General features: G+C 35.8%; 1 protein-coding gene across 1 annotated transcript in view; it reads left to right on the plus strand.

Moving 5' to 3' along the window:
• Positions 1-24,880, plus strand: part of DCC (DCC netrin 1 receptor) — a gene marked incomplete at its 5' end in the record, with an annotated part of 954,021 nt that overhangs the window by 752,589 nt on the left and 176,552 nt on the right. Inside the window, one exon of the mRNA XM_027869065.1 lies at positions 19,964-20,059. Within this exon, the coding sequence (XP_027724866.1) occupies positions 19,964-20,059 (96 nt within the window). The remainder of the gene's footprint in view (positions 1-19,963; positions 20,060-24,880) is intronic.

The following is a 24,880-nucleotide window of genomic DNA, read 5'->3' on the forward strand; positions in this document are numbered from 1 at the left end:
AAGGAAGGAAGGAAGGAAGGAAGGAAGGAAGGAAGGAAGGAAGGAAGAAAGAAAGGAAGGAAGGAAGGAAGGAAGGAATTGTCTCTAAACTGTTCCTTTCTGGGGGAGAATTGTCTTCCATGACTTCTCTTCTGATTTCAAATGTTCTAAGAAACAGAACTAATGACTTCTTGGATTATGGAATGAATATAACTGGTAGATTTCACAAAACTGACTTTTATCTTGCTTGCTTTTTGTGTCCAAATGCTGACTTCAGTTTCCATATCTCATTACTTGCCCTTCTTTGTTTATCTCTATTGTTACTCTAGTTCAAATCTCAAACCTCGCTATAATAATTACTGACAGCAAAAACTCCTTGCAGTAGGAAGATTGCTCATTTCCCAGCTGGCAACCCACTTATTTTGAGCAATAATCAATACAGCAGAGTTCTAGTAAAACAAAAGAATTAGGACACTGCTTTTGGGATTTAAACAATAGATCACATTTTGAAATCCCTCTCCTTCTTTAGTTTTTGTAGCTTCTAAGAAATTTTTTATATTTAACAAACCCAGAGTTGATAATTAATCCAACTACACATGTACCTTTATCCTCACATACACATTTTTTAAAAAATCACCCTTTAATCCTCAAAAACATTTTCAGAATCCCTCGTTTCTTCAAAACATTTTGATACTTCAACTCAATTAGATTTAAGTTTTGTGAAGAAGCATTTTTAAGTATGTACTATGGGCCAAGCAAGGTATCAGATACTGAGGATACAAAGGCAGAAGCAAAACATTTCCTTCCCTCAAAGAACTTACAGTCTATTGGAATAAAACAATATAAAAACATAATATTAAGTATAAAAATATATCTGAACTAACAGATGGACCATAATAATACTAACAGCTAATATATTTTAAATTCTTTTTATTAGAGTATCAAAACCAATTCTATGAGGTCAATGCTATTATTGTCTCTATTTTGTGTATGATATAGCTGAGGCTTGGTACATAATTTTCCAAAGGGCCCAGGGCTAGTAATTGTTTCAAGTAGGATTCAAATCCAGTCTTCTTGAATCAAGTCTAGTGTTCTTCCTACTATGTCTTGCTGCTTCTATGGATAGAGAGCTAAAAAAAGAAGGAATTTTTAGTACACAATATGCCCATTTCTCTCACTGTAACCATTTTATTGCTCATGGATTACTGCCATCTTTGGACTATGTTCTGTGTTTCTGGAGATCTTGTGCATTTGAAGTGTGATTAATTCATATTCTGAGAAAAGTGGGACTGAAAGAAAAGACTTTCAGCTTAACTCTTTTGAATCTTGTTTATGGATTGAGGTTTTGTACTAAAAGCTAACAACTCTTTATTAGACAATACTATACGTAGCACCCTAAAAATCTAATGCCATATTGGGCTTCATTATAATACTATCCATACGGAGGGAGGTGGCAACTTGGTGTCTCATTCTGTTCAACTCTCTTGAGTTCATATCAAGATTATTGTATTCGATTCTGAATGCCACATTTTCAGAAGACTATTGAAAACATAGATTCAGCTAAAGGAGGGTGACCATGTGAAGACTTCTTGTAGAAAATAGTGATGTTTTATAGGAGTATTCAAAGATCCAAAAGGTGTCTATGTGGAAGAGTGATTAGCTTTATTCTGCTTGGCCCTGAAAGGCACAACTGAGGTCAAAAGAGGAAAAGGAAGTATATACAGGTTGGCATATTTTGGTTCAATATTCAGAAAGAAATTCTAAATAATGAGAGTTTTCAAAAACTAAAATGAGCTGACTCAATAGGCAGTATGTTCTCTTGACATTGGAGCTCTTAAAACAGATGGTAGATGATGATTTTTTATGAATAATGTAGTACTTAACAAATGTTTGACTGACTAACTGTTTGGTTTGGGGATTGGACTATATAACCTTGAAAGACCCTTTTGCACCTATATTTTAATGACTTAGCTGTCAGGATAATGTGTGGTGAAAGCTCATGAATGGGGTCTTTGAGCAAAAGCTGGATACTCACTGGATGATTTTATAAGAGTTTGACGGGTGGGAAGATGGATTCTTCAGGATTCTTCTGAGATTATGAAGATGTCATCCTTTGGGGAGGATTTCCATTTGAGGAATAACCAGAAATCATTCAAAGCAAAGTAGGACATCCCATTTTTATTTTTTAGAATAACTTCTGACTCAAATTCCAGGGGTATTTCCTTAGGTGTTTTTTTTAATTAACATACTTAAATCACATCATATACCTTCGATGAAAATTCAACAATGGGATGTGGAGAAGCACCAAAGACAAGGGTCATCTACTTTATAGTTTTACTACCTATCTCACAAGATTATTAAGAGATATCACTATTACTGTAATTATTGATTGATGGTAATAATTTCTGTCAAGGGCCGATTCTCTTGAGTGTAATCTCAGCCCATAATTCCTAAAAAGGGGTATAAGTAAAGTGTTGATCTTGAAGTCAGTAAGAGCTGGGTTTAGATTTTACACTTACTAATTGTGTGATCACGAGCCTCAGTTTTCACCTATGTGAAATGGGAAATATCCATAGTACCAATCTCAGGGTGGTTTCAAAGATCAAATGAAATAAAACATGTAAAAGTGCTCAGCAAATATTAAAGTTTTTATGTAAATTCCAGTTATTCTTGTTAGGAAAATTGTATCCCTCTGTAACCAATATTGTATTTTTTTGTTTAAGAGAGTCTTTGAATGACTTTGCAGTTGACAAAAAACTTCCCTTTTGGAGAGAAACTTTAAAAAAATATTTTGTATTTTATTTCCCCCAATTATATGTAAAAACAGTTTTCAGCATTTTATTTTAAAATGTTGAGTTCCAAATTCTCTCTCTCCCTCCCCAGCCCCTTCATTGAGAAGGCAAACAATTTCCTATAGGTTATACATGTGTGGTCATGTGAAACATATTTCCATAATAGTCATAATATGAAAGGAAACAGACCCCCCAAAAAAACAGCACCAAAAATAAAGAAAGTAAAAAAAAAAAAAGTAGGCTTCAATCTGTTTTCAGACTACAGTTCTTTCTCTGGGTATACATAGCATTTTTCATCATAAGTCCTTCAAAGTTGTCTTAAATCATTGTATTTCTGAGAATAGCTAAGTCATTCACAGTTGATCATCTAATAGCGTTGCCATTACTGTATATATAACATTCTCCTAGTTCTACCCATTTCTACTTCTCATAAGTTCATGGACGTCTCAAAATTTTTCAGAGAGCATCTTGCTCATCATTTCTTATAGCACTAATTCCATCACAATCATATACCACAACTTGTTCAGCTATTTTTTGAGACAATCTTAAAGACTTAAAAGGGAATTATTCCCTCTGGAAAGGAAAGGCAACAGGAATTTATGAAGTGCTTTCTATGTGTGAAATACTATGCTAAATACTGGGAATACCAATACAAGCAAAAAGAAAAGCCGCAGCCCTCTAGGAGCTTTCATTTTAATGAGGGAACATAGCACACTAAAGGGAGTTAAAAAGAAGGGAGAGATACCAGGTACACATACAGGGGCTTGGTGTTAAAGTCCTGTGAGTCAGAGGCAGAGCTAGGAGGAAAATGAAGCTTGGCAACCTGGGACTGTCCTCAAAATGAGGGCCGTACGAGGAATGCACAAATGGCCAGAGGTGGTCAGAGGAATGAAAAGGTGTCCCAAGGAAAGAAGGTATTCACACTCCTGGGGATGAACCAATAATAACTGGTTCTTTCCTTTAGTAGTGTATAGTGGTTCCTTTAGTATCTATAATGGCAAAAAGACTTTCTAGGGCTTGTTGTTTCCTTAAATATATGGGTACCATATGATTTATATAAATACACACACACACACACACACACACACACATATACTGACTGACTAACTGCTTGGTTTGGGGATTAGAGTATATAACCTTGAAAGACCCTTTTGCACCTAGATTTTTATGACTCAACTGCCAAGATAATGAGTGGTGGAAGCTCATCCATGGGGTGGATATATAATATATATTATACATATATAATATATATTAATATATTACATTATATTTTATTAATTATATATATCATCTGTTACCAATTATGTGTGCTCTGCATATAAATTTTGGTATTTATTTATGTCTCCTTCATAGAATATAAACTTCTTGAGAACAGTAATTATTTAACTTTTATCTTTGTATTCCTAGCTCTCAGTATAATGCCTGATAAACATAGTTATTCTTGTTGTTTAGTCATATCCAATTCTTCATGTCCCCATGGACCATACCATCCATAGGATTTTCTTGGCAAAGATACTAGAGTAATTTGCCATTTCTTTCTCCAATGGATTAAGGCAAACAGAGGTTAAGTGACTTGCCTAGGGTCACACAGCTAGTAAGTGTCTGAATCTGGATTTGAACCCAGATCTTCCTGACTCCAGGCCAATCTGGCTGCCTCTGGTAAACATAATAGTAGGCATTTAATAAATGCCTAGTGATTATTTGATTAATAGATGTATTTTATTGGTATTCTAATTGACTGTTGTCTTCTAACATCTGGTACCAACCAATATTTTTCTTTTTAATAAATGAATCTTTTATGAAGACTAGAATATTACTGGCCTGATGCACCTCTAATCCCTACCTGTAGAGCTCATCTACTTTCTTCCTTTGATGAAATTAGTAAATAATATATGACCCATTCATGTGTTTGTCTTTCCTCAAATAAATGTTACCATTTATCATTATCCTTTGTTTACAGTTTTTCAATGAGTTTTCCAAAGGTGGCTGTATTGCAATCCAAGCCAATTTAATGCAATCATTTATAAAATACTCTGTTAAAATCCAGATATATAACATCCCAGGCTCTTGTTTCATCCAGTAATGTTTTAATTTGATATGTTTTTCTCTGACCCTAAACTCTTTATTGCTTATGTTTTCATTGTCCTCCAGATGTTTACAGATTTTTATCCTTACCTATTCTTTTCCAAAGGCCTAGTAAATGTTGATATCAATCTTAACAGATGAATAATTCTTAGCGCAGTTGATTTTAAGCACATTTAATATGGGACCCATTTCCTCCCCCTCCTCAAATAAATACAGATTGGTAAGAGCAATAACAACAAAATATCCACTCCCCTTGATAACTTATACTGTAAGCTAGCATGATTAGTTTCTTTGTTTATGATCAAGTGGCCACAATGCAATATCCCTCTTGGCATTTGCCATCAGTGGTTATTTTTGCATGGTTTTTATTCCTGCCTAATTATCTTGATTTCATTTCTTCATGTTTTATTAATGTTTTTTGTTAAAAAAAATGAGTTCAATATTATATTCACCTTAGAATTACCATTAATTTTTTTGTCTTTTTTTCTTTATTAGCAAAATATTTTTCATATAACAATGATTCCCTGAGTTAGGGATGGGGAACCATAGGCCTCAAGGCCACATGTGGCCCTCTAGGTCTTCAAATGTGGCCCTTAGACTGAATCCAAACGTCACAGAACAAATCCTCTTAATAAAATGTAATGTAAAATTTGGACTCAGTCAAAAGGCTGCACTCAATGACCTACAAGGCTACATGTGACCTGGAGGCCACAGGCTCCCCACCCTACAGTTATGTAGGTATATAATTAAAATAAGCAAAAGGTTCAAGGAGTCTTCAGAAAGAAAGTCTGAAACCAATCAGATCTTCAAGGTCTTGTACTTTGAAAATCATAGACAATTTCCTTTTTTGATGTCACTGTATAGATATTAGGTAAAATTAGAAAAAAAGCTCTCTACCCTAATAAAAATATATCTGAATTAGAAATGCATGAGTATTGTTCTACTCAAGTGTTCTTATATGACCTATGTGTGTTCTGGAATGAAAAAATAGCAAGTATTTATCATAAATGAGGATATTCTATAGAAAGAAGGAAAATACCTAAACACAATTCTTCAAGTAATATCTGACTCATTTATGACTGAAATATTTCACAAGGTCTTATGAAAACATGAAACAGCAATCAAGATAACAATACCTGTAGATTGAGTAATGTCCATTGGATTTTGTTTAAGAGTAATAAAGAAAGTAAAAAAATATACTTAAGGAAATTTTATTGTGGCTTAAGAAATTTTCCTATGGAGGTCAATACATATGCCGCATACATGTTTAGGAAGGGGGGGGGTGATCATTTTTAATTATTTCATGTTTATAGACCTTCCCTATGTAGAATACCCCAATGGAGAGTAGTGAGAAGAAGATGGGGAGAGAGGGAGAGGAAGAAGGAAGATAGAAGGGGAAGGAGGAAAGGAATTGTGTTTTTTATGGTAATAACACAACTGGATTAAAGATGAAATTAAATGGCAGCACCTGAACTTGGGTGTTTTCCAGTGAACAGAGTTCTAGTTCTTCCTGTGGTGGCATGAATGCCATCCCCCAACATTGAAGGGGTAAGGAAGGGAGATCCTCTAGACTAGTTCCTCCATTCTCCCTCATCTTGTGTTCACATTCTTTTACTGACCTGTTCCTCTTCCCATCCACTTTGTTTCTGCTCTTATTATCCTTTATCATACTCTTCCACTTTGCTCAATCCTCCTCCTTCTCCCCAAAATCCAAAGTTGTGATTGGACATATAAGAGAAGGGAAGAAATACATGGGTGAAGGGGGTACACTATTTTTAGGGAGCTGTCTTCTTTCCCCTCTTTACTCAGTCTTATTTCAAACGGTTTGACTTTTCCTTAGATACAAGATAGAGGAAGATAAGTAGCTTAACTGCATTGTAAACCTAACTGACAAAATGTTTGCTCAAATGGACTAAATTGACCAGCTGTTTGTTGTCAAATAGATATAATCTCAGTGATTTTTATGAATGGAGACCTGAAGTGATCTTTCAGTGTTTCTGTCCTCTTCTGAATGTACTTAGATTTTTTTTTTTTAGAGAAGGAAAACAAGAATGGATAAACCTGTATGTTTGGTTATATATAATGGTGTATCTTGCTAATTTCCTGATGTAAAGCTTTGCTGAGAAATCATTTCATTAAGTGTTCCATTTATAATCAGTGTGTAGTGTTTTCTAATCTAGGTATTTACTTAGTCATTTTTCAGACTCAGAGGGCTGTTAGCCAAAGAACACCTCACTAAGTGAAACAAACAAGTGTCTTTACTGGCTCTAAGTATTGGCTGTGTATGTAGGGAAGGGTCTAGGATAGATCTTTTTGTCTTACGATCCTTGACATCATTTGAAAAGAGTATAAAGCCTTTCCCTTGAGTAGAATAGATGGTGGAAATTGTTCCCAAACTAAAAGGACTCCAAACTACATTTGGAGTCCTGACCCCCTAACTACTATAATTCTGATCTTTTAGGAGGGATGTAGTAAATATATATAGCTGGATTAAGGCACCTTGAGAAAGCCTCTAACTTAACTGCTGCCATATATGCAAAAGGAAGGAAACCATGCCTGCCCTTTCCACTTCTTGGAGTAATCCATGTACTCAGTGTCAAAGTACTTTGTAATACAGAGGACTGTGTGATTTAGTGAAAGACCATTATAAGCACAACAGCTAGGTTCAGATGCCATCTTTGCCACTAATTAGTCAAATGGCATTGAGCAATGCACATAATCACTCTGACCTTCAGTGTCCTTATCTGTAAAATGATAGTATTGTTTTACATGAGCTCTAACATCTCTATCAACTCTAACATTTCATAGTAGAGTTAGTTGACTCCAGGTTTAACATGCTAAGATTTCCTCATTTTCTTTTTGTCTCTTCATACTCCCTTATCCACCCATACCCAGTTAACAAATCTTATGAAGTCAACTTCTGCAATAATATCGCAATTTATCTTTAAAAAAAAACTTTTGGAAAGGGTATTTGCTAAGGGGGTATAGTAAGAACGGTTAGTACAAATTATTTTCCCAAAAAAATCCTGGGTCACACTCTTCCTGCAGCTACACAGAGTTAAAGGGAAAAGTAAACTGCAAGTAAAATAATGATGAGGCACACATTTAGAGACCATGGTTGGCCAAAAGGTAAACTCACAACTTAATAGATCCCAGGCCAAGCCTCACTTGGTTGTAGTTGGGGTTTTGATGGCTCAGAGTTAGTTAAATAGCAATTGTTTCAATTTTGGCCAGAAACCCTGAGGGTGTTTCCCTCACAGATTGATTTCTTTTTTTTCTAAGTAAAAGAGACCATTTTTTGCCTCATTTCTTACCTAACCTCAATCACTGAATATGTATGTGTTGCTTCAGACAAACTGAGACCTGGGAAAGACCTTAGCTTAAAAAGACCAAGGTCTCCCACTGCATCAGGGCCATTTCCATTGATCCTGATCTATACCTTGCCATGGGACCTAGATGGCTCAGGTGGGAGGGGGCAGAGAGAGTGAGGCTGATGACTTTGTACACCCCTACTTCACTTACATCCAATTCACTTGCAAGTCAAGCCATTCTAAAGCAAAGAACAAACAACAATCTGTGAATACTAGTAGCTACACTGCTGTGGACCCAATTGCCCAGTTCCAGTTGAATAATGCTGCCCCTTCCTTCTTCCCTTCTTCCCTCCTTCACTCTCTCCTTCCTTCCTCTCCCTCCTCTCCCTTTTTACCTTTCTTTCTTCTTCTCCCTCTGTCCATGTAGGGAATCATACCCTTACCTGTGAGTGTTCTGCCCAAAGGAATATAAATTTTAATTGCTGAAACCTCACAAGAAAACTTAAGGTTCATGGGCTAGATTTCTTTTTTTCCACTCTTCCCTAACTTATTTATTCTATCATTTTAAAAAACAAAGACAGTTAACTCTTTTGCTTCATGTAGTTTCATTTATGATTTCTTGAAATACAGCATTGGAAACCCAGGCTTTGATAAAACCCACTGGGATTCAAATAGAGCTACCTGACAATGCCTTAACCCCAATCACTCCCGCTTTCACTGATTAGCCAAGGATAGGTCCCAGCCCAACTCTCACTTGGTGATTGTTTGGGTTTTGAGGGCTCAGAGTGAAAATAAACAGCAATTGTTTCTGTTTTGGTCAGAAACCCTGAGGGTCTTCCCCTCCAAGATTATATTTTTTTCTTCTGACTAGATAAAAAAGTTGCTTCCCACATGTACCCTTCTTTGTCTAATATTCAAGACTCTCCATAATAAGATGCCTCTCTTTCTGTATAGCTCTTTTCCCCCACATTATCTCACTCTCTTTATATAACACTTTAGACAAACTGAATTATTCACTGCATCTTGTATGTGCTGGGTACTTTACATGTCTCCATACCCTTGATCACACTTGAATTTTCTCCCCCTTCCCCACCCAATCCAAGTTTTTAAATCCTAGCTATTCTTCAAAATTCAGCTTAAATGCCTCCTACATCATGAAACCTTCACTGGTTGGTTCCAATTAGTCTTTTTTTTTCTCCTGGCCTTCATAGAAATTAATAGTTCTTTTATGTTCTTCCTCTAATCTATTCTGTTCTGCAGCTATTGTATAGTACTGAATGTTTATTTGCAGGTACAATTTTAATAGATCAGAAGAAGCAGAATGAAAAACTAGAAATAATAGTTACCCTTATCTCCTCCCACTCCTGTGATCCCTACATTTGTTGTCAGTAACATTTTTTAATGTCTATAATATGTTCACATCTATCCTCTGCTATCCATTCTTACTGGAACTACCAGAGTTCCAATTTTTATTACTTTTCACCAGCAGCATTGAAATATTCTCTGGACTAATCTTGTAACCTCAAATTGATCACATGTTCCTTCCTAACCAATAACTCTGATTGTATCATTTCTTATGTGAAATAGATCTCTAATGATATAGTTTGCAACCCCTCCAATCTTTCCATTCTGTGCAATTCTTGCTTCTATCTCCCCATAGATTCTTCACAGGTTGCCCACACAACATGTCAGAGCATTTGTTTTCTCCTGACATTTTGAGGGTACCCATTGAACAGTCTAGCACTCCCCCCATCTCCCTTATCCTCATCACATAACTAGTCTATCTTTTCCTATCCTGCAAGCTTCTTAGTGACATCTTTTACCCCTGTTCTTCTTTGAGATTCTTTGTTTAAATGTTGCAGCCTTTTCACACCTACCAGGTGCCTTTCTCTGTGTAATAGCCATTTTCAATTCTTTGGAACCCACCTCATTTCCAGGTTCTGAAACATTCAGCAGCACTATATTTTCATTACTGAGTAATATTACAAAATCAGACTTTGAATCAATCACTAAGCATTTATTAAGCACCTGTCATATTCCAGGATCTGTGCTGTTTTGGGGGATACAAAGGCAATACACCCTGCCCTCAAGGACCTTATATTCTGTCAGAGGATTTAATGTGTATGTGTCCCCTGACAGAATGCATATATGCATTGTATATATACATATGTATTTGTGTATAAGACATATACAAAATAAAATCATTTTCACAGATACAGCAGTAGAAACTGGGGAATCCAGAAAGCATTTTTGAGTTTTGAAGGAAACAAAGAATCCTATGAGGTGGAAGCAAGTAAAGGACTAAATGCAAAGGCAGAGAAACGGGAGATGGAGTCTTATTTGTAAGAAAAAGGGAGGGGAAGCCTATTTAGATAGACTGTAGAGTGTAGGAAAGGGAGAAATTTATTGTCGCCTGAAGCTCAGTGATATGTTCCCCTCCAATCAAGAACTTCTACTCTTGACTCACAGAAGATGGATTCGGTCCTGAGGGAGCCTAGTCGCTCCCCCCCAAAAAAGACTCATGTTTTTTCTATACCCTCTGGATCTACCTCAGAATTTTGAGGGAAGTCTCTAAAACAAATCTTAGGTATGGTTCATATTTAGGGGCTCTCCAAAAGAGTCACTTGTAGAAAAGGTACTTGGTGTGCAAAGTAAAAATCAGGTATAGGACAGTTATTTATTACTCTGATGTAAAAAGAATGCTTAAAATTCAAAAGACTCATGTTTGCTTTGACAAATACATAAAATATTAAAAATAAACATAACACATACAAGGACAACTCATCACACTTATTATATTCTCATGGGTGGTGGGGGAAAGATAAAGATAATGTAGAACCTCTGACCGCATACTTCACAAATTTACTTCAAGTAAGTACTGTCTGAGCAAACCAAAAAGTTCAGTTCTCTTGAAAAGCCAGGAATGATTCTATAGTCCATTAATATTCACAATGATCTTGTTTATGATCATGTTCTCAGCATATTTTGCTACACTCTTGAATTGAACTTTTCCACATAAAGTATTCATCCTGAGTTAGCAGACTAAAGAAAATCAATTAAGTTCAACATACTTCCTGTTCCAGCAATGCCTGGCACATAGTAGGCATTTAATAAATGCTAGGTGACTATTACAAAATTACCCTCGTGCTCAGAATTGTGGTAGATGTTGTAGCTACAAAGAGGGAAACAGCCAGACTCTGACCTCAAAATTTTTCTTATCTAATACGGTTAACAAAAATATGTAGCCTACAAACATAGATATGTCTCCCACATCATGAAAAAAAAAACAAATTTAAAAAACCTCATCTGTTCCTTCCATCCCCATTAACTATTGTCCTATATCTTTTCTGTTCTTTTAGCTAATGTCCTGGAAAAGATCATCTACAATAGGTGGCCCCATTTTGCTCTTATTATTTTCTTAATCCCGTCCAATCTGGTTTTTGACTTTATCATTCCACTGAAACTGATCTCTTTAAAGTTACTAATGATCTCTTAATTGACAAATCCAAAGACCTTTTCTCAATTCCCCTTCTCCTTGACCTCTGTGCAGCCTTTGACACTGTTGATCATTTTCTTCTCCCTGATATTTTCTTTTCTCTAGGGACACCACTCTTGGTTTTCATCCTACCTATCTGAACCACTTCTTCTCTGTCTCTTTTGCTGGATCCTCCTCCAGATCACACCCTCTAAGCATGGGTGTCCTTCATTGTTCTGTCCTGATCCCTCTTCTCTTCTCCCTCTACACTACATCACTTGGTGATTTCATCAGCTCCCATGGATCTAATTACCATCTCTATGCTGATGACCTATCCTGTCCTAGCCTCTCTGCTGACCTCTAATCTTACATCTTCAACTGCCTTTCAGACATCTCAAACTGGATGTCCAGTAGACATCCTAAGCTCAATATGCCTCAAACAGAGCTCATTATCTTTCCCTAACTCCCATCCCTACCTTCCCTATTACTGTAAAGGGCAACACTACACTCACAACCTAGGAATCATCCTTGACTCCTCACTATCTTCTACCCCTGACCCTGTATCCAATCTGTTGCCATGGTCTGTTGATTTCATCTTTAAAACCTTTCATAATCTACTCAAGATTATATTTCCAGATAATTTCATTTTCAGTATTATTCTTCTTAGGCTACATTTCAGCCAAATTGAAGGGCTATTCTGTGGAAGATACCTGAGGATGCCTTTTCCTATGACCATTATTTATCTCAGTGGTTTAAAATTATATGCCTACTCATGATACTCTAGTACATGTAGAATCTCTCTGATTCCAAAGACTTGTGGGAAGGATCATGGAAGACCAGAGAAGCTGCCTCTGGAACTATACTTCCCTTTAGTGTAGTATGGGAAGAAAGAGCATTGACTCTGAAGTCAAAAATCAGGGTTTCAAATCCTACCTTGGAAACTTGCTACTTGTGCCCAAGGTCACTTGACGTCACTGGACCTCAGTTTTCTCATATGTAAAATCACAAGGTTGGGCTAGATGGCCTCTGAGGTCCCCAGCAATTCTAAATCTATAATCTTATGATCCCACTCTTAGAAACTTCAGCTTCTTTCAAGGCTCAGCCAAAGTGTAACCTTCTACTGATCCACATGTGTCCCCTAACCACCTACTAGTTATTTTTCCCTTTTCAGATGACTTCGTGTTTAATTATCTGAATACATGTCACCCAGTAGAAAATCTTTGCCTTAATGTATCCTCATCACCTAATACAATACCTTATAGAAAGTTATAAATATTTTTTGTGAAATTTAATTGATTTTATTTTTTCAGTTAAAAAGAATTTATGTTCATGGTTGGGGATATGCTTTTTAACAAATCTATATACTTAAGTAAAATAAATTCCCACATAAGCCATCACCAAAAATGTACATTTCATTCTTTTTTATGTCTTATTTTATTTTTTCTCAATTACATGTAAAAAAATTAACATTCTTTTATTTTTAATCTTGAGGTCCAAATTCTCTCTTTCCCTCCCTTCACCTCCTGTTCCCTCCCCTCCTCTTCCCTCCGTCCTCCTTGAAAAGGCAAGTACTTTCATATAGATTATATATGTGAAGTCATTTACATTTCAGTCTGCATTACCTTTCTATCACTAAGCATTCTACTTTAGAGGTCCTCTAAAATCATGGTTGCATATTGCATTGGTCAAAATTCTTGAATCTTTCAAAGCTTTTTAATTGACTGTATGCACTGTAAAAATGTCTTATTCCACAGCTTAGCAGAATCAGCTATACTTAAAACATATTAGACTGAATTTTAAATATTCAGGTAAATTGGAGGCCAGGTATAACCAGTAGAATAAAGCACTTGATTGCATAAAGAGTGCCCTACAGTTGGTATGCTCAGTTACCTTGGTTTGCTGAGTTGGGCAGATGTCCATCTCACTTTATTTTTCTCCAATTGACTTCTTGGCAGTGTTCATAGAGAGAACAAAAGCAGCATGAGCACAGAAAGTGAACCCTGACAAGGCTTGGCATGGAAGACCCCAGTCTTTACTGGAAGTATGTAATCTGTAATGAATAAATGAGTATGCACTGTGTCAGTCTGGTGCCTGTCATTGGCACTTAGTTCACCCTCACTATTAATTAAAATAACCATTTTCTTCCAAATACTTTCTTTCATGAAGTGAGGACTCTTGGTGTGGAATAAACATTGGAAGAGGTCCCCATAGACCTCTTCTTTCACTCCCAAGACTAAATCCATTCATCTACCACCTGTAGGCAAGCCTGTACAAACCCTTCTGGAGTAATAGGCATCTGAGCTATAATATCTGCAGTGAAGGAGTTCCCTTAACTTCTGTTATTTGTCTATCTCAATTTCCCACAAATTCAAAAAGTTTACGTTGATTTTGATTTGCTTTGTCCTGGCAACAGGAGATGGAGAATAGCTATCAGGCATCTTTATATGCCAACTGCCAGCCTTCTGTAATCCCAGCCAAACTGAGCAGCCACAAGATTATAATAACAACTTCCACTTAGGGTTTACAAAGCACTGTTCTCACACCCACTCTATTGGATAAGTGGAGCAATCATCATTATAGCCATTTTGCAGATGAGAAAATTGAGGTTCGTGGAGGTTACATAATTAGTAAATTGTGAAGCTGGGTCTCAAACCCATATCTTCTCATTCTTAAGACCAGCGTTCATTCTTCTCTACCACACTGCCTACCACATCAACAGGTTCAGATCCATCAAACAATTTGAAATGTGACAACATTCTAAATTTCCATAATTGCTTTAGTTCTTCTAGAAATACTGACGAACTCTAAATATCTTCAATTTGATGCAATTAGAGGAAATTAAATTAATATTGCTGTAATGTCTTTTTTAGAGGCAGTGGGTTGCTTTTATGTCATCCCCCCCCCCCCAAAAAAAAGATGATTTGGGAGAGTGGGAGCTATAATTGATGTTGAATCCATTCAGAACTATGAGGTCTGACCACAGTTAATGATTAATTCATTTTTGGCATTTATTTGTGATAATATTAAAGGTGCTTAACTCATTTGATGCTTCCTTAGAGGTGGCAATTCTCTGACAAGTCCTTTGTGGATTAGTGATAAAGTTTAAGTGTTCTGAGCATGTGCAAGAAAATAGGGCCATATTGCCCTCTTGTGTTGTTCTCCTGAATTACAGCTCCTATTGAATAGTGGGAAACTAGAATTCAATAAGCATTTACTAAATACTAATTGTGAACTGAGCATTGTACTAGGTGCTTGAGGAGATACAAAGTTTAGATAAAACTTGTCCCTTGCCCTCAAAGGGCTTATAGTCAAGTATGGGAAAAATGACCTCGTTAGAGATAAATTGAATACAAAATAATATATGGCACCTGCTAAAAGAGATACTTATAAAGCACTATGGGAGGTTCAAAAGTAAAAAGTAATTATTGACTTTGGGATGGGGGCATTTGAGTAGGTCTTCTGGAGAAATTATTATTCTTATTTGGTTTAAAAAAAGTAAGAATGTTACAAGAGGAGGAAGAGGCAGAGCTTTCCAAGAATAGAGAGCAAGGTGAGCAAGTATATAAATGGGAAAATTGCAAGGAGTATATAAGAATTAGCAAGAAATACAGTCTGTGGCATAGTGCATGAGTTTGGAATTATGAAATTAGATTGTAAGGTTGCTTGGCTTAATATTCTGGACAATCTTGAATACCAGAGTAACTAATAGAGGCTTTTTGGTAGGTAATAGAGAAGACTCATTGAACAGTTTTAGAATGATATCATTTGAGTCAATGAATCATTGCTTTGTCCCTTTTCCCCATAATTCTATTGAGCAAATCAACCATTATTAGTCTTTGGGTGTCCTAATCTCAAGTCTAAAGGTATAAAACTACTGTAGCCTCCTGCCAAGCACATATATTGATAGCCAAGCTATTTTTAGCTTCGAGAAACTTAAGAATAGAACACAGGAGATGTTCAAAATGTAAAGGCAAAGTGTCCCATTTGCTCCTTTAGCAATCCACATTCATCTCAACAGCAGGCAATAGAAACAAGGGTAAGTCACAAAGAGGGAAATGATCTGGGATGGAGAAAATTGTACTATTGTTGTTCAGTCATTTCAATTATGTCCCACTCTTTATGACCCCATTTGGGGTTTTCTTGGCAAAGATACTGGAGTGGTTTGCCATTTCCTTCTCCAGTTCATTTTACAGATGAGGACATGCAAAGAAGGTTAAGTAACTTGCCCAGGGTCACACAGCTAGTAAGTGTCTGAGGCCAGATTTTAACTCAGAAAGATGAGTCTTCCTGACTCTAGGCCTGGAATTCTATCCTCTACACCACCTAACTGCTGTTTGTGGGATCAAGAAATAGGAACAAATAACAAATCTTCATGTGTGTTAAGAGAGGTGAGAGGGATTGTGTGGGCTTGGGTCTATAATTCTAATATACTTCTGTCACAGTATTGAAATAGAACCATTCCATAGCTTAGTGTTTGCTCCCAGTCTCACATTTCTAGGACAACCACAATTAACCAATGGCGCTGAATTTGTGGTTCTTGATGATTAGTGTAATTCATTAACTAAATAGTAAATTACAAATCCTCTGGCTGTGTGATAGGGTAATATACACCAGCACCAAGCTTGAAGTTAAAGAAACCAGCATTAGTCAGATAATTCAGGATTTGATAGGTGTTCAATATTAGCAAGATTCAAAGGGTTGAAATGACAATTACCTGTATATAGGCTGTCTGGGGAGATTAGGAAAATGATGTATGCTCCTTGGAGCTAGATAACAGCTAAGAAGGAGTTGCATAACTTGTGTTAATTTGGCCTGAGACAGAAACTCAAACTCTGTGAAATAAGAATGAACCAGTTAAGGCTTTTAAAAACAAGTAAATAACACAAACTCTACAAGGCTGAAAAGCCAATAATGCATGCTTGGAGAGCTGTTTCAGTAATGTTTTTTTCCCAGGATGTTGTAAATTGAGGGGTTGGCCATTGCATTGACCCACTTGACAGCCTATAGAACATCACCTGTTAGCATTCCAGTGGTGCCTTTAAATCAGAAAGAAGAAAGGCTAAATGTGTAGATCAAAAAACCTAACACTCTGGTGTCATGGAAAGAAACTTGAATTTGGAACCAAAGTCTGTGGGCTCCAATCCCAAATGTGCTTCTTATTCTTCTTATGGCCTTTTATAAGAGGCACTTAACTTAATAACTTATAACTTAACTTATAAGTGTCTCTTAACCTCAGCCTTCCCCTTTGTAAATGGAGGGGCTTGAGCTGAGTAATTATGGAAATCCCTTCTAGCTCCAAATCTCTGATACTATAAAATTCTGGGGTGCATTAAAGACCAAATCACTTCATCTCAGTTACCTCTTATCTAAAATATGGTTAATAATGGGTATTTCACAGGCTTAATGTGAGGAAAGCATATAGAATGCTAGTTAATTATGGAAAGTCAATTGGTTAATCACTAATGGCAGTGGGGTGGCACCATGGATGGAACCCTAGGCCTAGAGTCAGGAAGACCTGATTTCAAATCCTGCTTCAAATACTAGTTGTATAACCCTAGACAAATCACTTTTCCTCTCCTAGCCTCAGTTTCTTTATTTGTAAAATAGGAATAACAGTAGCATCTATCTGCCAGAGTTGTCATGAGGATAAAATGGGATATTTGTAAATCAATCCCTTTGCAAACTTTAAGGTATTACATAAATGCTATTTCTTGTTGTTAGATAATTATAATAAATTGTGACAGTGGCAAAATGCCACAAAAGACCAATAGAAGTTTTTGAGACACACATAGTTCTCAGATCATCTAAAAACATCAATGTAACTGATGGTACTTAAAATGTGAAACACTTGTCCAGTGAACAATGAGGTGAACTAAGCCATTGGAAAAACTAAATCATAGGTTTCATTTTTGCCACAAATGAAGCCACAAGTTAAAGTTGCAGCTAAATGGAAAGAAATTCACAAGTTCTTGAAGAGGCAAATAAAGGAATTAGCTGAGTTGGTTTCATCATGATCCCAAAGGCAAAGAAATATCTTTCATGGAATATTTTGTCATCTTACCTTGAAGTACTCATGTGGAACATAAGTAAAAGGGCTGCTAGCATGATTATTGCAGTTTATGCATCAGTATCTGTTTCAGGAGATTAAAATGTTAAGAAATTCAATGAAGAACCTAAAAACATCCAATGCAAGGTAATGTATACCCTGATGCATTCTATGACTTCAACATGAAAATGGACAACAGGTTGGACAGGGCAAAAATTATTGAAATATATGGCTAAAAAAAATAAAGCCCAATAAAATGTGGAATGCTCATAATCCTCACATATTTGATCAAGAATACTGTCTTTAAAACATGGTGAGCACCAACCATAATGAAATTTACTTCCACTTAATAGATAGAAAATTATAATCCATATGGCAATCATGTCAGAACTACTTGTTAACAAGTTAAAGCAAAATCAAAATTAACACAAGCTTGGAAATGAGAAGAAAAGATGAGAAGAAAACTTCATGAAATGACAAAGCTCCAACATGACATATTCAACCAAGCTATTGTTAATGAAAAATGGGAAATGAATGAAGGAAAAGATACCAGAGACTATCACTAATTCCTGTAGCATTTTAACTAATGCAAAGTGGTTTCCATGATGAAGCAAATGAAAGAGTCCAGGAACCATCCTAGAGAACAATTTTTTGATCTCTTTTCCAAAGGAAACACTTACCTGAGACACAAACTCATTTGCAAAATGTTAAGATGTAGGATGATAAAAGATTCCAAACAACCTTATAAGAAAAGAACAGGAGGAATAATGAGTCTATAGAAAATTTAGCATGAGACTCCACTAAACCAGATTAATCCAAGAATATTCATAGATGAAAATAGGACAACAGTTTAAAAATGAAACAGATTAGGCATTTCTATAGTAAAGTGTTTATAATATTGATCACAACAGAACCATCATATTTGGATACTACCACAAGTAGAATTTCCATTAAGTGAAAGACAGATATGAAAGGCAGTCACACTTTATTAGACACACAAAAAAAATAAACTAATGCCAACTGTGATGGAATCAAATGTCAAAATATTTGAAACAGATCAGGGTACTGTATAATTGGAAAAAATCTTGGACCTTTATTACCATGAAAATAAGGTGACCAAGAGGATTGAAAAGGAATCACTAATTATCAACTCATATACCTACTTTTTATTATATATAAACTGTTTATTTTGGTGCACTTTTAATGTCTCTGTGATGTGCTTAGTTACATATGAAATATATGTTATAAGAAACAGGAAGACTTTCACAGATTATCTTTAGTAAGAGGCCACATTGTCATAGTTACCAATTGACTAAAAAGTGAGGAGAACATAAGATCTTCTGGTGTTTATCATTTACTGGTTATTTTTTTAAACTGTTTTTGACTTAGTAATACAAAATGCCACCTTGTAGTTTCTTCACCAATAAGGTATCTCACATGCATGTTTTGACAAAAGTCCTTTTTATATAATCACAGAAGTAACTTGAAATGATCTCTTGGTGAGAAATATCCAGCTAGGCATAACACAGATGGATATTCACTAAATGTGCCCATCACTAGTATGGAGGTTGTTATATTGGAGTCAAAATAGAAGGATTCTCAATAGCCAGCAAAATCTTCCAGATGTTCCTTTGGAGGATGACATTTTGCTGATTGCAACAAGCCAACAATCTCATCAATGGGGTCCAAAACTATTCAAAAGAGACCAGTTAAACAACTCATATAGGAAAAACTAAACAGTAACAAAAAAAAATGTCTGTTGTCCTGATTATGGCCCATTGGATTGACTATATGAGTCCATCCATCTTGGGTAGGCACAGAAGAATGTTCAATGAGAAAAACCCAAAAATGAATGAACAGAGAACAGATTGGACTGAATTTAGAAAACTGCAGTCATAACAAGTTATTCCCTGACCTAACTACACACACCTATGTGTATATAGATACACACACACACACCTAGGAGTATGATTTGCTAAATGTAATTGGCTAGACCATACATGAACCCAGGTCTTCTAAATCCCATTCTAGTTCTCCTTCCAATACCCTTCATCTGCCTCATATAGTAAAAGAATAAAGAGCTAACAACCCCAACGAAGTATTGTATATGAACAAAGAAGGCCTGACAGCTTTGACAAAAAATTCACTCATTCCTTGAAAACATCATTTATTGACTACCTTATACTATATTTGTTTGGGGAAAATGTTCACCCTGGGTATTTTGCAACCTGACTAACATAATGCCTATGTTGTTTTGCTGTTATTTCATCTGCAGAGCCAAGTTCCCATTATGTAATCTCCCTAAAAGCCTTTAACAATGCGGGAGAGGGAGTTCCTCTCTATGAAAGTGCCACCACCAGATCTATGACAGGTAAGTTAAATACATTGATCTCCTTGTTGCTGTTCAGTAATTATGTGAATTGTAGTGAGTCATCAGGTCCTGTAATTTGGTACATATAAATATGCAGCCTGATTCCCTAATCTTTTTGATTTTACTTTATATTCATCTAATTTAAAATTCCCTGTTGTATACCTTATTTCATTTTAGTTGAAAGTGATTAGTAGAACTATTTTACTTTTTAAAAAATTTAGATTGAAAAAAGTTAGCTTAACTGGGAAGAAGCATTATTCCATGTAGACTACTCTTAAATACTTAGGAACTGTTACCTAGGTCTTCACCATCTGGCTGCTGGTTTATAGAATTATATTTTGACTCACTCACCTCTCAGTCTAGCAGTATCCTAGTACCCAAGATCCCTTCACTCACCCTTGAAAGTTGGGTCCTGGAATCTGCCAGGGAAATCATTCAAATGGTCATATGATTGAGTACTGGGTTGCCTCAGAGTCATTTGAGCCAGAAAGTCCCATGGATGAATTGACTCTTTACAAGAACTTCACAATCTATCTTCTCCATCCCGATCAGGACTGAACTCTAGCCTTTATAAATGCTACTTGCTATTCTATGCCTATAGGTAAAATGGAAGAAGGGCAAAGTCTTGAGAAGGGGAAAGGGAAGGAAAAGGATGTAATTTTTAATCACACCAGTAGGACCTACTAGTTAACAATACTTCATCTAAGTCTTACTCTACTTGGAGTAGTAGCTATCTATACAGTGTGATTTCAGGATCCTGAATGAAGTCCCTTAGCTGAGCACCAAAATTTCTGATTCTTTGAAATGCTATGCTCTCAATTATCTCTTTAGCTTAATTAAGATTTTTTATTCCTATTGAAATGCAAATCCCATTAGGATAGGTAACCCTTATCTTTGCCATCAGTCATTGACCCTAAAGTTAATCAAAGATCTTAAAGCAGTTTCTATACTAGGAGGATCTCTAGAATCTTGAACATCTAAAGGGGAAAGAATTAGGAAAGAGGAGAGAGGAAAAATACACAGAAATAGGTCTATTTCAAGTACCCTGAAGTCTTTTACTTGTCTTTCAGATGAGTTGAAGGCAAGCCCTAATTATTATTTAAAATATAGATGTGACAAATAATTTTGAAAATTATTTGGTGATTGAATCCAGTTAAATTGGTGGTTTTGAATTACCCAGTTGTGAGACTGTGTTGAACCAGATATTTTTGGATAAATGGTTTGTGTATATAGAAACACCTCAAATAACATTCATCTCCAAATAAAATGATAACTATAAAGTTAGTTTTTAATAACTGAGGTTAATGAGTTGGTTGGAGCCCAAGTTTGAAACTAGCATCTAAAATGATATTTTTGACTACCCAGGATTTTTATTTCTCCAGTTTTCTTTCTCCTTCATTAGCAGAGATTATTGAGGGGCAGGTCTATACATTTTTCTTTGTCAAATATTTTCTTTCTGAGTAAAGGGCTATAGAAATAAAATTCCGAGAATACATACTAATATTGACATGTTTGACTTGTGACAGGCTTCTAATTTTTCTCCGTAGTTCTGCGCATCAGATTAACTTACCAACATCTGTTATGGTCCAAGCATAGGACTTACTATCTGTAACTACTAGCAAGTTAGGAATGTTAAGCAATAAAAATTAATATGATAAAGAAAGTTCAGATATCAATGACAGGAGTTATTAGTTGATGATAATGCAGAGCTCCAGCTAAGGTGAAAGTAGTTTAGTATGAGCTATTCAACCCTTTTTTTTAACATGCTATGCTCTCCTTATCTGTCCCAGGCATTCTCATTGCTTCATTGATAAGCATATCCCATTCTCCACAAATGGTTCTTAAGATGCCTATGGCTCATCAAATGTATTTTTCCTTTTGTATTTCCAATCTTAATTGACTTGTGAGGCAAAGAGATTTCAGAGTTTGGAATGGGATGGATGTGAAAAGCCAGGGAAAGAAAAATAAAGAGAATGGGGTTGTAAGGAAGATGGACAGAAAAATAATATTCTTTCAGTATTTTACCCTGGAGAATGACAGCATTATTTGATTTTTAAAAAAATCATGCTCAATGTCAGGAACTTACTAGCAGAAGGAGTTATGGGTCACTGAGAACAAAAGAACAAATAGACAGATGGGGTGAATTTTGGGGAGTAACTTTATCAAATGAATGCCCAGTAGCTGCATAAGAAAAAAATGTACTCGGCCTTGTGCTTTTCAGAAGTATTCCTATGACGAATCTTGGAATATGACTAACATAAAGGCAAAAACAAAAACAAAACAAAACACATACAGGTACACATACATATACACACAGGCAAAGAAATACATTTAGAGTTAAGCACAAGTCTGCTTTTCTAAATGTTCGCTTGCCCTGGTGAATAGAGAAGGTACAGGTTAGAGGGGCGTTATAACCACCTACTGAGCAATTGCAATAGATCCATATCTTTTAAAATCTCTACTGAATCAATAGATTTTTTTTATTTTATGTTTTCCTCCAAGTCTCCAATGAAATAAAGTCAGGATGTGGGAGAGGTTTTGTTTGTTGTTGCTGTTTTTTTGAAATGAGGGTAATTACTATTATTTTCTTCCGACCTGGTTTGTACCTTAGAGAGCTGTTACATTCATGGGAGCCTATTGACATACCAGTCCAGCATTGGGATTGCTTCAATTTTTAGCCAGAAGGTTCCTGCCTCAGTGCTCGATAATTTATCTCCCTGACATTATCTCTCTCCTGGCTGGGGCCACCAGAAAATCAGCAGCATGGAGCACGTACAGGAAAACTGTTTTTGGAAAACTGTTCAACATCCATAGAAAGCCCTTAAATTGTGCTTCCTGGGTAGTCTCTGACTTGGCAGGCCCGAGTAGAAAAACAAATTAGCACGATCTATATGCAAGTGTCTCTCTAGAGGAAGTGTCAAATGAATGACAAGTTCATGTCTAAGGAAAATAAGTACTAGTGAGGCCAGATATTCTAAAGTCACAGCTGGTCACACAGAAACATCAACAAAGGTGGATATTTTTAAACATAAGGGAATCACTCAAATACTTATTTTTCAGAAACTAAATCATCAAATCATTGCAAATAGATAATTCTGAAGCCCAGAAGTATTTGGTTTTAGGATTTAAAATTTTGCTACTAAAGGATATCTAATCTTTTATTTTTGTAGCTCCTAAACTCTTCAATATTTTCTAGATAGGTACATTTGCTAGCACAACTAAATTTGAAAAAGTGAGTTATTTGTCAACCTAAGAAAGGGGAAAAGAAATAAACCCTGATCCCAAGCTAAAAGCTCTTGTTTTGCTTTACTTGTGCTGTCTTTGGAAAACTCACCTCAAAAAACTGGGCTGAGAATTAAAAAACAGAATGGGATAGTATCTGCTATGGTTTAGAACACATACCAAAAAAAGAGACAAAAACCCCCCCCAAAACTTTAATATACTACACTAACTTGATAGATATCCACCTGATGTCCAAGACCTTACTGAAATTATACTGTCTTCAATTTCTCCCAATCACTTCATAAATCCATTTGGGTTTAAAGGAGACCTTAATGAAAGAGGCATCAAAGGAAATTTGAAGAGCTTGGGCTCTGTCATTAAATTTTAAACACACATTTTTCTTTCTCTTTCTCTTTCTTTTCTTTTTCTATTTTTTTTTTCCTTTTCCAAAGACTGGAGCTCAGTCAACTACTAAATAATTCACTGGAAAACAGTGTGATGAAGTAGGGGTAGACATATGAAATAGTCTGGACAAACTGAAGCAATCATCAGAAGTCAGCAAGGTTTTACTTTAAGTCATATTCTTAAAAAAATAGATGTTGTGGGGATTTATCGACCCATGTACTAAATTCCAACTGGTCTCTTCAAATAATCTGCCCATGGCTAAGACCTATAATGTCATATCTCATTTATAAATAATAAGAATTAGGATGCTATTTAAAGTCCTTTTCCCCCTTTCTATTCCCCACATGATGTACATAGAAATGTAATTATTACTCTCGTCACAAATGAGCAGTTATAAATCTAATTTGCTGAGACTAAAATGTAATGAAAGAATTTCAGAATAATTTTTGTGACGTTCCATCATTAGAGAAATTCAATTATCCTATCCATGAGCAAAATGATACATTTTCCAAATGCCAGTTGTCTGTAAGGTATAGATGTTAGCTGTGTGTCTAAGATAGGCAGAGAGATACAGAATGCTTTAAACTAGATGATAAGAACAACAGACTCTTGAATTTTCTTAAATGCCTTAGATTGTTGATTTGCAACAATTTGGGGAAAAACTGAAGTTGAGTCATCCACACTATCTATGTGGGTCATTGGCTAAGATGAGCTACTACGGTCACCACCAAAAGATAACATTGTTGACAGACAAATTATGTTGACACCCTCAGTGGAAAATAATTCATCTGGAACAAACCAAACCACAAACCAGCCAGGAATGTGAATCACTATCACTCTAGCAAAGTGTGGAGTCACCAGTCATGGACTTGTCATTGTGAAATTCAGAACACCCCATTCTTTACTCTTCTTGCTTCATGACTTCCAAATATGAATGCTGATGTAGGATGAGCATAATAGGATTACAATAGGAGAGAGAGCTGGAATGGGAGAAAGTAAGAGAAGGGAAGTAAACTACTAAGATGAAAACTTTCCTCCATATGAGGAAATTGATCACAGATTTCAAATTCTCTTTTGTCCTTTTAATTTTAAGTTGTAAGTATATACAGAAATCAGTTTCCTATTAATTCTTTTAAATACCAATGTACACATATGAAGATATTTGCTTTGGAATATAATTTGTAGATATGAATG

Source organism: Vombatus ursinus, unplaced genomic scaffold, assembly GCF_900497805.2.
Source record: "Vombatus ursinus unplaced genomic scaffold, bare-nosed wombat genome assembly UNPS02014791.1, whole genome shotgun sequence".
In the NCBI taxonomy this organism is placed as follows: domain Eukaryota; kingdom Metazoa; phylum Chordata; class Mammalia; order Diprotodontia; family Vombatidae; genus Vombatus; species Vombatus ursinus.